Here is a 13,068-nt window from a genome sequence, read left to right on the forward strand (position 1 = left end):
GAAGGTACTTGGTCATTTATGAACTGCTAATGCTAGGTGATATCAAGAACATGTTTATTTTGTGATTATAAGTTTAGAACCATTTGTTGATTACTCCGTGTGTAAATGTTGTTGTTATAATGTTGTTCCGACGATATACTCTTTCCGTCCCAAAATTTTAGTCTTTTTAGAGTTTTTCACACAGATTAAAAAATAATAAAGATCAATAAGTTCAGTAATTTTTACCATTACTAATGGTATTTAATTGATGTTTTAGTTTTAGTAAGGGTACAAATGGTAAAGTATCATTAATTGTGCATTGATTTTTTAAAAGATCAAAAATTTAGGACAAGAGGAGTGCTAGGAACACACCCACTAACACACTCATTTCAACACACTACAATCTATTGGGCCACATCACCACCTATTTTTAACTCATTTACTTTCTTTTTTTTATGGGTCATGCTAACTAGTGCCACCGGGCATTAGTTAAGGATACAAAAAAAGCAATTTTTGCATTGGGAATGACACTTTTTATACTTTACAAACATTAACTACACAAGTTTCAATGTAATTTTACTATAATTAGTATCCTTAACTAGTGCCCCGGGGGCACTAGTTAGCATTTTCCTTTTTTTATAAGATTTAACTCATTTACTTGTTACCGGTTAATGATAAAGGTGAGAGATTTTAACCTTTTTTTTTATTTATTATTATTATTTTTATTATTATTATTATTATTTGGTTACACTCATCACATTCAATATTCACTCTCTCACGGAAACTACTCATCTTCTCCACTCTCCATTGAATTTTTTATTCATCCCTTCATCATCTCTTTGTCTCATTTGTTTTCTCCCAATTTAATCTCATACCCAGCCATGACGCCGTAATCCAGTTGTCAAATCACAATATAAAAGAAGATGTATCCCTTGATAACAAGGATTCTTTAATCAATTAAAAAAATTGATAACAATGATTTCATTGTAATATCCATTGATTCAACAAATTTATAACAATAATTCTTCAATCAGCATATTGATAATAACAACTTGTCTAAGAGAAAGGGAACCCAAGAATCGATTAAGCTCTTGTGCAAGTTAGACAACGGCGATTGGACGTTGCAACAAAAACGATTGAGTAGAATATATATCTTCACCAAGACGAAATCATTGGAGATGGATAGAACGCGGTGGAGAAAAGAACACGGCGAGGACAAAATCGCAGATCTCAAAGAAGGAAGATAGTTTTTTTTTTGCTTGCAGTAAATGTTATTTTTTTGTTAACCGGTTGTACTGGTTATCAGGTAAGTGTTTTAAAAAAGGTGATGATGTGGCCCATTAGATAGTAGCGTGTTGAAAGGAGTGTGTTAGTGGGTGTGTCCTTAGCATTACTCTTTAGGACAAAAACTAAAAATTAAAAGGACTAAAGATTTTGGACGAGAGATATTATATTGTATGGTTGAAAATATTTAACTTATGCAGTTGAAGTGTAGGCTTGCTGACAAAATTATACTCAAATTTTATTTATTGTTTTCTATGCAGCAAAAATTATTGTCCTCCAACATAATTCACCTGCACAAATGTACAATTTAGTTTTAGATATGCAAATCATTAAATGAAAGAAGTGGTTGATATTTTCTTATACTTTTTTTTGGGCACAGATATTTTCTTATATTTTATTCTAATAAATATGAGTTAATTTTACCAAAAAAAAATATGAGTTAATTTTACATATAATTCATGAGCTACTACCCGTTGACAAACTAATTAACTCCAGATTTTAAGCTACCGGTTGAAAATACTCATCAAAGTATCAAGCTCTCACCTTAAATTTTAGGATTAAATGGTATTGACAATTTATAAATATTTGTAAAAGACCGATATTTCTTCATCTTGGTGGATCCAAAAATCTCATCGATCTTCTTATTTGGTTTTCCATTAACATTTTTACATGAGATTCTCTTCTCATTTCCCCTCCTAGCATCATTGTTGTTATTGTAATCGTCGTTGAGCTCCTCCATAAACCCTTGAGCTGCAACCAAAATGTCGTCACTCTTTGAATTTCATTTTGTGTTTTATCATCTATCATTACATTTAAGAAAGGTTTCATCATTCTACGTTGGCTTGCGCTTTCTGCAATGTATCTTTTGTTTTGAGTGCGTATTTTCAATAGAAAGCATTTATATTTATTAGTAGTCAGAGAAGATTCTACCGGATAATACTAGTAGAATCTTCTCCTAGTAGAAGCATTTAAATTGTAAAATTGAGTGGAGAGGGAGCATTGTGCATCTGCACCATTAAAAGAGCATCTTTTTTTTTTTGAAATTTAAATGAATCAATACAAACATATGGATGATTGTGTATGATATGAATCAACCCATCACTTGAGGACAAATGGATGATTGTGTATGATATGAAATTTTTATTAGCACAGAGATACAAACATATTGTTCTACTGACCAACAATGGGTACTCTGAAACATTATTTAGAGTGTGCACCAAAATATGCAGAGACTCCCAGGATATGTGAACGAAAATCATTTCATGTGGGATATATTTGAAGTCAAACTGTCCAATGCCTCTTACTAGTCCAATGTGGAAAAAATATTGTCTGCAAACTGCATTAACTTGGCCGGATATATATATATATATATATATATATATATATATATATATATATATATATATATATATATATATATATATATTCACTGGATGGCTACATATAACGATCTCAGTCATGCTCACGGTGTTATTGTAATTGGAAATTCTGTCACACCTTAACAGGAGAAGGTTATAGACTTTGAGACAGACAGTGAATCAGTGATTGTAAAAGAAACAATAGATCTAGTACATGATTATTTAAACAATAGATCTAGAAGTAGCCTGGTCGTTAAAAATTCACCCCTTGAGGTGAATAACTGGTGATTTTGAGTTCGAACAAAAGAAGGTTGAAGATGACTATGCGACATTTTGCAAAAGAAATGATGAAAATAACAAACAAAAATATAAGACAAGAGAAGAAGAGAGGATGGGTGAGTGAGTGAATGAGGAGAAGAAGAGAAGATGAGCTAGTGAAAAATGAAACAAAAGGTTTCAATTTATAAAACTCTAGGGTGGGTGAGTCTGATGATGTTTTCTCTCCCCACCCCCCGTGTTTCTTTTATCCCCCCTGAGTTTCCAATTTTGCCCTTGAAAAAACTTCGGTTCGTAGAAACCGAAGTTTTTTTTTGCCTTGAAAATAAATTTCGGTTTCTAAAAACCGAAATTTACTCTGAATTTGCACTAGAAAAAATTCGGTTTCTGCGAACCGAATTTTTCACAAGGGCAAAATTGGAATATTGGGGGGTATAAAAGAAATACGGGGGGCCCGAAGAGAAAATATCGAGTCTGATTGGTCGAGGATATAACACTTCCACTCCTATGTCCATAGAAAATTGCATAAAAAAATAATAAATAAAAATTGGGCCAAATATGGGGGTTATGAATTGATGGAAAGCTTTCCTCAACTAAAAGGATAGGCATTGAATCTTTCCCCATGTTGTTGACCTCACCATATTACTCCAGGTTTGGCTTTTCTCCACCCGTGTTTGCTCACAAAACCTCCTTTTCTATGCTTACCTTACCAAAACCTAATTTACGGTTACTGTATTTTGCCAGTTTTCACTTTTCAGCAACGCATGAGACAAAAGAACAATCATCTATTACGGGATCAATTACGGTTACGTCCATGAACACGTCACAGATGTTACTATAAGTCTATAACTAGCAAACAAACCCAAAATAGACAATATCAATAACGTATTCACTAGTTCAGTTATGTCATCACCACCAAACCAAAACACCCACTACAAGCTAGTAGCTATCATCTTCCGTTTTTGGATTCCATTTAAATCTGAACTAAAAAATCCCAAGTTTTTTTTTTTATTTTGCTGAGAAAACAAGAAACCAAAGCTTTTGTTAAAAAAAAAAAAAAAAAGTCAAAGTTAATAAGCACGTTTCAATGAAATTCGAACAACTTGGTTCCAACTTCAAAGAACAAAACTTATATGCATTATTTTGGATGTCTTTCACATGGTTCTTAACATCCATGTTTTTTTAAAATCCATAATTTTCTCAATGTTGTAATTACAAAAAAGTTTAATTTTAAGTTAAGAAGCACACTTTGTCAAAAAAAAAAAAAAAAAAATTAAGAAGCACACGAAAAACACCTGAAGAAATACACCTATGTACCGCTTCATGTGTTTAAGCAATTGAAATAAGAAAAAGAAAACAATTCCAGCTTCATTTGTGATTAAAAATATCTTGTTAAATAAGGTGATACGAAGCATATGATAGCGCCATTGCAACTGACCATACAGCAGTTGGCGCAGCTGAGGAATCGGGATTTGTTGGAAACCGTTTGATTGAAACTTAAAAGGAGAAGCTTATGCATCATTTAGGAAAAACTTTTGATAACTTGATCTGTAAATTAATAGACCAAGAAAACAATCCAATGTAGGCAACAAGTGCTCCCATGCACTTGCTGAAAATACCAAAAAATTACCAAAGAAGCTCTCCTAGTACAACATTTACAGTCTAGAAAGCTTCTCCCAAAATGAAAATTCTAATTTTTGGCAACACCGATCAATGTAGAGATATATGTATGTAAAACCAATCAGCGCATGGAACAAACTGCCCCAGGCAACAAAATTAATGAAGCTATTCATTAGACTAACCGGCTTTAGGTACAACCATCACTTACGGACCATCTTCTTGGGCTGCAAAAAAATTAATGTCATGTCAATTTACGAGAAGAACAAGGCTGCTTAAGAAGTGAAACTTATGCATACATAAAAATAGACATAGACACACCCAAGTCCCAACACTTATTCAGAGGTGACTTACTGCTCAGAATAAATCCCTGGAGCAAGCTTTGCGCTCGCTCCGCCTGCTCTTGAGCACCAGATATCTGAATAATCTTTTCTTTCTCATCTGGTTGATCCTCTAGCAGCTTTACATTGGCTCCCGATAACTGTTTCCATCAAAATATATCACTTTCTATTAAAATTTAAAATACTACTATGATGACATGATTTCCATAATCTAAATACGTGAAAAAATTTATTAGGAAATTATTACTTATTACGGGATTTGTTTTCACCGTTGAAGCAAAACAAGAAATAATGCAATGATAAAGATACTATTGGGTAGTACAGCAATATAAAGAACTCATTAAACAGTGAAAAAAACACGCCCTGTTATCCTTGTTTCAATGTCATATGATACGGAAGGTACAATATAAAACCAATCATATGATATTTTAAGGTCATCACTACTTGGTATAAAAATGTCTGTTTAATACTTTCCAATTCAAATATTAGATTAGGGAAAGAAAGATCTGATCGCACACACCTCACTTATCTGGGCAAGCTTGCTTTTGGATTTTGCTAAAAGCTTTGGAACAGCATACTCTGGTATGACAACTTCAAGTATACTCCTTGTGACAAGAGACACAGTCCTAACCACGACAAAAAAGTGAGGGGTTAACCCATTAGTGATGGGGAAGAGAACTAGATACGGCAAATGGCAAGTCACTTCAGACTAAATATCAAACATTCTATCATAAAATAAGGTAGGAAGAGATTACCTATTTAAACCACTAGGCAAATCATCACTACGGCCACTTTCTTTCTGCTTTCCCATCTCAGTGCTAGGTCCTCCGGATTCCTTTCGAAAAGAAAGAAAGAAACATAGATAAAGATGGGTAATTTTTCCTTCAAATGAAAAACAAATATCTATAAAGTGGCCGGTCCGAGAAAAGAAACATAAATAAAGATGGGTAATTTTGAAATCACGCTAAACGGAGAAGAAGAAAAAGCTGCTCAGGCAAGACAAGAAATACATACTGAAAACAATAAATCTATCAAATGCCAGTCACATAAATAACATAAATAAAGATCGGTAAATTTGAAAATAGACCTGGCAAAAGAGTACCTTGGTAGTGGCAGTTTCAGTAACTGTAGCCATACTATTAGAAGAAGATGCCTCTACACCAGGTAAGGGGGTGGATGGAGGTATTGTGTCCCTTTGCAATAAATCCCTATAGATATAACTTCTTAATCTTGAAGTCACTTCGAGTACAGCATCTCGGGCTGCTTTTATCTCTCCCACAATCTGTAAAGGCAATATGGATGAGATTGAGAAATGAACAAAAGCATAATTTCAATACTATGTCTTTTCTCTCATCTTGTGGAATAGGATTTTGGATCCTCTCTAAACAGTTCATTGGAAATTTTCTAATAGCAAAAGCCAAAGAAAACTATACAATATTTGGTTTTCTATAATTAATGACAAGGCAATTCGATATGCTTTTAAGAATAAGATCTATTCTCATCATAAAGTTCAACATTTACCATTCATTCAGACTACATTATACCAAATGAATCTAATAGAATACTTCAGCAAGTTGAAGGTCAGATGACAAACCTGAACCAGTTCATCAGTTTTTGCAACGCAGGGCGGTAGTTCTTCTCTAGGCAATATTTGAATACTCGCACCAGCCAACCTCGCTATTTCTGATAGTGATGCATTTTCCCCATCTAAGCATTCAATGTCGCTAGAAGGGACTACAAGCCTGGTGGTAATTATATTATCCTTATCTAGATCAACAATGTGACTCTGTATATGTAACAGAGCTTCCTGAGCTGGGAACATGTTATGATTGGGACCCTTAATTACACAATACACAATACTAAGAGTTAGAACCTTGAGCATATAAAATTTATTACATTTAAATCTATGTGAAAAACATGTTGATCTGCATTTAGAAGAGTTTTTTTCCCTAGAACTAATTTGCACTAGTTATGCACACTACACTACAGACAGTGGCAGAGAGAACAAGAGAATGAAAGTACCTCCTCTGAAGTAATGATAACTATCTGTTCATCCGAACCGGCAACAGGATCAGCAACCTTAACATTTACGCCAACTGTATTTAGAAGGATATCCATAATACCATCTGATTCTCCAACAATACGATCAACTCTATCAACAGGACAGAGCACACGAAAAACAAGGTCCTCATAAAAGAGTTGCCCGTCATCAGCAACAGGAGCAGCCCCTTGATCCATTGCATAAGCTAAAGAGGCATGATTATTGCTTCTGGAATTGTTATTAGCTACCCGTGATCCAAAACCAGCCCTCTCCACAGATGATCTACGTGAACCACTAGTCACATGAGGAATATAATCATCATCAGGAGGGAAAAAACGCTCAGGCGAATGCCCACGTCCATGGAAATGACCACCACGTTCACCGCTACGATCACGATGCTGGCTCTCTCTCAACCGGGAAGATATGACTATAAAAGCATTCTTTACCGCATTTATATCACCCGTAACCTGCACACAATTAATAGTCTTCAGTTTAAATAAAATTGCAAGTAAAAAAAAAATCTGATTAGATCTTAAGAATGGCCTTCATATTTTCATTATCTCAATTTAATAAAGTAGCTTCAAATCAAATGTCTTATCATAACCAGTTATGACTCAGTACGTTATTTCATTAGTTTATGATAATGAAACACAAACTTGAAACGTGAAAATGCCATTAATATAACTTCAGTTAGTTCAGCAATTTTGGGTATGTATATATAAATAGTCCTCAAAATCTTCATTGTCCATAAAAAAATGAAGGGTTTTTGTTTTGATCATGCATGCACAATTTAAGATTGTTTTGTGGTGGCACCTGAACAATCTCTTCAGACATAGCAACACAGCGAGGTAGAGTGTGATCTCTAGGTAGAATCCTAATTTGTGTCTTCGTTTCATGCCTCATTTGTTCAATTATTTTTCCACCTTTCCCTAACAAACACCCAACGTGCATTTTCGAAACTACCAACCTACTAGACACGCGCTTCCCACCACCACCTCTTCCACCGCCGCCGTACTCATCCTCCTCCTCTCCAACACCAAACCCCGGATCGCTCTCCAAAATCCTCTCATGAATCAGCAGCAAAGCTTCCTGAGCCGGCGAAAACGCCGGCATTCTTCCCTCCGGATCCCGCCGGCGCGTGTCAGAAATCTCAATAATACGCTCTTCATCTCCACCCACCGGCTCATGCACGTTGATCCACGCGCCGGTATGTTGCCTTATCGACTTAATAATATTCCCGGACTTCCCAATCACACCACCAGCTTTCAAGTCATGACACAGAATACGGTAACTAGTCGTAACCGTTAACGGCGAGTCTTGCGTCTTAAAATGCCGACCACCACCACCACCACCGCCGCCGCCACCACCTCCGGCGCCGCGATGACGGTGAGAGTTCTCTCTACTGTAATGGTGATTATAGCGTGGTCTTGTTCTAGCCATAGTTTCGGAATCATAATCCTGGTCATAGTAGTAACTCCGTTTAGATCTAGACCTTTCCATCGAAATCCGATTCGTTTTTTCAAAGTAGAAATTGGAAAGTTCAATTTGAGGGTTTTTGAGATGAAAATTTGTTCTAACACAGTGTCAATAATCAAATCCAATTCAATCCAATCCTTGCATTGGTGTAATGGGAAGTGAAATTAACAAAATCTTCAAAATTTGAGATCAAAATTATAGAGAAATGAGTGAAGAGTTCATCTTCAATTGTGCAAAGTACAAACCCTAGATACGATTTTCTGACTTCAGAGGCTGCAATGTTACTGCTTTATATTTGCGTTACTGTGTTAAGAATTATTACAGTGTGTTCATTTCTTCGGTGGAGTGTAATCACTTCATACATTTTTAGCCGTTGATATATTACATCTTTAATCAACGGTTATATATGAGTGCAGATTTTTCAAGTTTTGAAAATTGCAATGAAATCCCACTCTGTTCTGTTGATTGTTTGAGGCTAGGAAGCACCGACACTCCTCAAATTATGCGTGTCTGTGTCGGATACGTGTCCGTGTTCGTGTCTGACACTTATGATTACACTAAATTATATTATTTTTTTAAGTTTTTATCAATGTTAATGTGTCTGTGTCGTGTCCGGTGTCCGTGTCTGTGCCCGTATTTCATAGGTTTGAGGTGTAGTTGGAAAAGAAATAAGGGAATGGTTTGTAATTTATGAAATGTTGAAGGATCTTATAGTAATAATGAATGTGTGTGTGTGTGTTAAGAACTGGTGCTTGATGCAGCTTAGTGTTAGCCTTAAAAAATGGGTATTTTAGTCATTTCGATATCACTGCCACTCAACTCAATAGTCAAGGTTCAAACTTTGCCAGCTATGGAGTGGTACAATTACAACACAAATTGTTTGATTTAATTAATAAAAAGAGTGGAAATTTTCTCACACAAATACTGTGGATTTCATGCCTTAAAAGAAGCAATATTTACATCTAATAAGTCATTAATTTGAAATCGGATGATTTGTATAATACATATTAAAATTAATTTTTTAACGATATTTATCGTTAATTTAAATTAAACGATTCAAATTTAAAATTATAGTTAAGTTATTGCATCAAATTTATTTTCTGTAATGTAAAATATTTTGAAGCTATAAATATTTTTGGAGATGGCTTTTGGCTATGAATCTTATGCATTTTTGTTTATCAAAGAGAGACTTTTGTGAAGATTGATAATTGTTTTTAAATTCAATTATGAAATGAACTTTGGCTAATAAACTATGGGTATTATTGTTTGAGAAACTTTTCAAATGACTCTTTCAATAATTTAAAGGTCAGAAATGTTTGGCTCCTCAATGGCCAATGACAATGCATGAAAAACCTTTATCTAATGCATTTTATTTTTTATCTCTTGATGAAGCCAATTACATCCTCGTACGTTGTTCCTTTAATTCATTCTTATGCTCTTGTGTTTATTCATATCCTTATAGCAAAGACAGGTTTGACATGCTATGATGAAGCATTTGGAGACCTCGAAACAAACTTATTTGGGATAAAAATAAAATTCATGCTAAATGGGTTATTAAGACTATAAAAATAGTAATATTCTCTTAACGTTCATGCTAATATGTGTCATTTTAAGAGTATAAAAATAGTAATATTTTCTTAAAATTTGTGCATTCAATAAAACATTATTTTATTTAGATTCTTAATATGTGCTCTAAAGGCACATGTTAGCTTTTTCAAAAAAAATAAATTATACTTATTGTTAATTTGTTATCCGTCTTTTTCTTCTCCTCCAATACTACTTTATGTGATTTACTTTGTGTGATTGGATTCAAGCCAACACCTCGTCTAATAATTTGAATGTGCAAGTTCACCCTACTAGTTTCTATTTCTATAAGTGTAATATCGATGCATCATTTTAAAACTACATGCACGATAATCCATGTTGGGTCTTGAGGGAGTCCGGGGGATCATCACATCGAGCCTTGAACAACTTCACAAGTGAGTTGGACACCACACTTTAACCCAAAACCTTAAGGTGTTAGGTTTATGGGTCTCTGGCTTATAAACCATTCAACATTCACTATTTCATCCAATGTAGGACTCAACTCACACTTGAAATACCAACATATCTCCCCATCAAGTGCGAGTCCATCCGTTATTTTATGGGTATGCTCCCCCTCCAACAGAAGCTTTTTCATCCACTTGTACCCTCGTTGCTTGGTCTCAACGGGACACCCCACATGAACACCTCGTTCGGAAGACTTTCGACACAAAGAGCCGGATTAACAACCATCGGCTCTGAACCACTGTTGGGTCTTGAGGGGGTCCGAGGGATCATCACATCGGGCCTTGAATAACTTCACAAGTGAGTTGGACACCACACTTTAACCCAAAACCTTAAGGTGTTAGGTTTATAGGTCTCTCACTTATAAACCATTCAACATTCACTATTTCATCCGATGTGAGACTCAACACACACTTGAAATACCAACAATCCACTATCATTGAAATATGTTTTTTGAATTAATTTTGAGTTTTTCTCCTTGTCAAGATAATCAATCTTCCCTTTGTTCCTTTAAGTAAATACTAATCTTACATGATGTTTTATGGTTTTTATGCAAATAGACTTTTATGGTTTATGGGTTCAAGAATTTTATCTTCATTGTAACCTACATTATTCCATTTAGTGAGGTCTTTATTTAAAAATAAATTTAGCCATAAGTTTATTTATTTATGAAAAATGCTACTAACATGTTAAGGGCACATATTGCTTAAAACTTGTACATTCAACCTTAAAATACATTGCTCCATTTAATGAAATGAAATGTTATTTGAGTATATATCATTTTTTATGGGCTCGTATATGTTAGTATGACATTCTGACCCTTTTTATTTTTATTTTACCATTTATCACAGATCTAACCTACTCTTAAACCATTTTATTCAACCAACACCTTAGAAAATATGTAGCCAACTCAAATGGTCGAAATAGAGGGTTTGTGCTGTTACATATATAGAAATTGAATAGAAATAAAAATACAATATTCCTAATAAGTTTATGTCATTTGTGCACATTTAATTTAACGATCACAGATTGGGTTGAATATGCTATGAATTGTAGTTTTTTCTGTGTGCTCCTTAATTTTTAATGTTATTCATGAACTTTTTTTAATTATATTTATCATTTTTTTAAGGATGATTATATTTATCATCTATTTCAAATTTTTAATTACAATCATCGCAATTTTACAGACATATTGGGGTTTAATTGAAAACGTATGGTGGACCTAATGTAAAATATATATACACACACATTTTTACTTTTTTTATAGCATTTAGATTTTACCTTTCTTATTTGGTCAAAAATCATCTAAAAAAAGATCTATATAGAAACATGCATTGAATTGGGATTTTGCCTCCCTTTGTTTACCAGAAGAAAAAAGGGAAAAAAAAATATATACATTGAATTTGCACCAAAATAAAAGAAAAAAGGAAAAAGAAACATACACTGAATCCAGTCAAAATAAAAAAGGAAACAAACATATATTGAATAAACATTATTATTTTTAGAAACTTTTGAGAAAATATTTCTTTAATATTATAATTTACTTTGGTGACATTGAATTTGGTGTTATATACATAGAGTGATGATATTTGTCTTATAAAAAAAACTGATGCTATTTGAATATAAAATTTGATATTCTACTATTATAAAAAAAAATTAAAAAAAAAAAAACAGAAGAAGAAGACGTTCTACTATGATATGAGTGATATATGAGAAACGCAAACTATTTAAGTTTGGCAGGATATACGTACAAACTCAAATAAAATTAAAAGATAAATAAAATAGTTATAATGTCAATTGATGTGACTAAATTATTTATAATTTACTTTTTAGTTATTTATGTGTGTGCCTATACATAAATGATTTGGTGTTGTGCCCATAATAGAAATCCTCGTGATCTATGTACCAAAAAAAAAGAAAAACAAATCCTCGTAATCTATTAGTCGAGTTAATATGTACAATAAAATATTTACATTAGATCCACCGTATTATTTTAATTAAATCTAAATATGTGTGGAAAATTACATTGATTGTGATAATATAATTAAGATATTAAACTTAAGTGGTTAATAAATTCGATTTCGAATGAGAACAATCTAAGTTGGATTTTGCATGAGAACAACCCGAATTCAATTCTTAGTGGAGATAATTATTGGTTGAACTTTAATTACATCATAGTCCTATAGTCTCATTTCCTTAAAAGCCATAATTTTTGTAACAAAAAAAAACTTTTAATCTTTTTTTTTTTTGAAGCAAAAAAAACTTTTAATCTTAATGAAACTCATATAATCCCTTAGCATATTCAACATTAAGATTAAACATAAAATATATATTGATTTATAGTGTCTTCATCTATCTTTCGATAATAAAGTTATGAATATTTAATCTCAGAGGCCGTTTGTTACAGATTAAAAAAATAGGGATTTTGATGTAAAATAATTTAGAGATTAGTTTTTAGAGATTTTTAGAAAAGTTGAATTTACTTTGTGTTTGTTTATTATAGTAAAAATCATTTTTTTTAAATAAAATAATCTTTAGTTTGTTTGGATAGAACTTATAAAAGTGATTTTTTTTTTAATTATAAATAACTTTCTTCTTTTAACATTTTTTTTCTCTCTCCTCTAAAAAAAATCTATGATTTTATAAGCTA

The 13,068-nt window shown here is 33.0% G+C and overlaps 1 protein-coding gene across 1 annotated transcript; it reads right to left on the minus strand.

Moving 5' to 3' along the window:
- Positions 1–4,387: 4,387 nt before the first annotated feature.
- Positions 4,388–8,721, minus strand: LOC123909236 (RNA-binding KH domain-containing protein RCF3). The gene is made up of 8 exons (XM_045960035.1): positions 7,710–8,721; positions 6,878–7,363; positions 6,450–6,692; positions 5,958–6,137; positions 5,611–5,690; positions 5,376–5,481; positions 4,869–4,995; positions 4,388–4,741 (listed from the first exon to the last, which is right to left on the minus strand). The coding sequence occupies exons 1-8, from the start codon at positions 8,394–8,396 to the stop codon at positions 4,722–4,724; spliced, it is 1,929 nt and encodes a 642-aa protein (XP_045815991.1). The 5' UTR covers positions 8,397–8,721; the 3' UTR covers positions 4,388–4,721.
- Between the last annotated feature and the right edge of the window lie 4,347 nt (positions 8,722–13,068).

Source organism: Trifolium pratense, linkage group LG2, assembly GCF_020283565.1.
Source record: "Trifolium pratense cultivar HEN17-A07 linkage group LG2, ARS_RC_1.1, whole genome shotgun sequence".
Lineage (NCBI taxonomy): Eukaryota > Viridiplantae > Streptophyta > Magnoliopsida > Fabales > Fabaceae > Trifolium > Trifolium pratense.

Coding starts and splice junctions, on each gene's coding strand:
- LOC123909236 (XM_045960035.1), bottom strand. CDS start 8,396: ATGGAAAGGTCTAGATCTAAACGGAGTTACTACTATGACCAGGATTAT. Junction 5,482..5,610: donor TTGCCTAGTGGTTTAAATAG/GTAATCTCTTCC, acceptor TGTCGTGGTTAG/GACTGTGTCTCTTGTCACAA. Junction 4,742..4,868: donor CCAGGGATTTATTCTGAGCA/GTAAGTCACCTC, acceptor ATTTTTTTGCAG/CCCAAGAAGATGGTCCGTAA.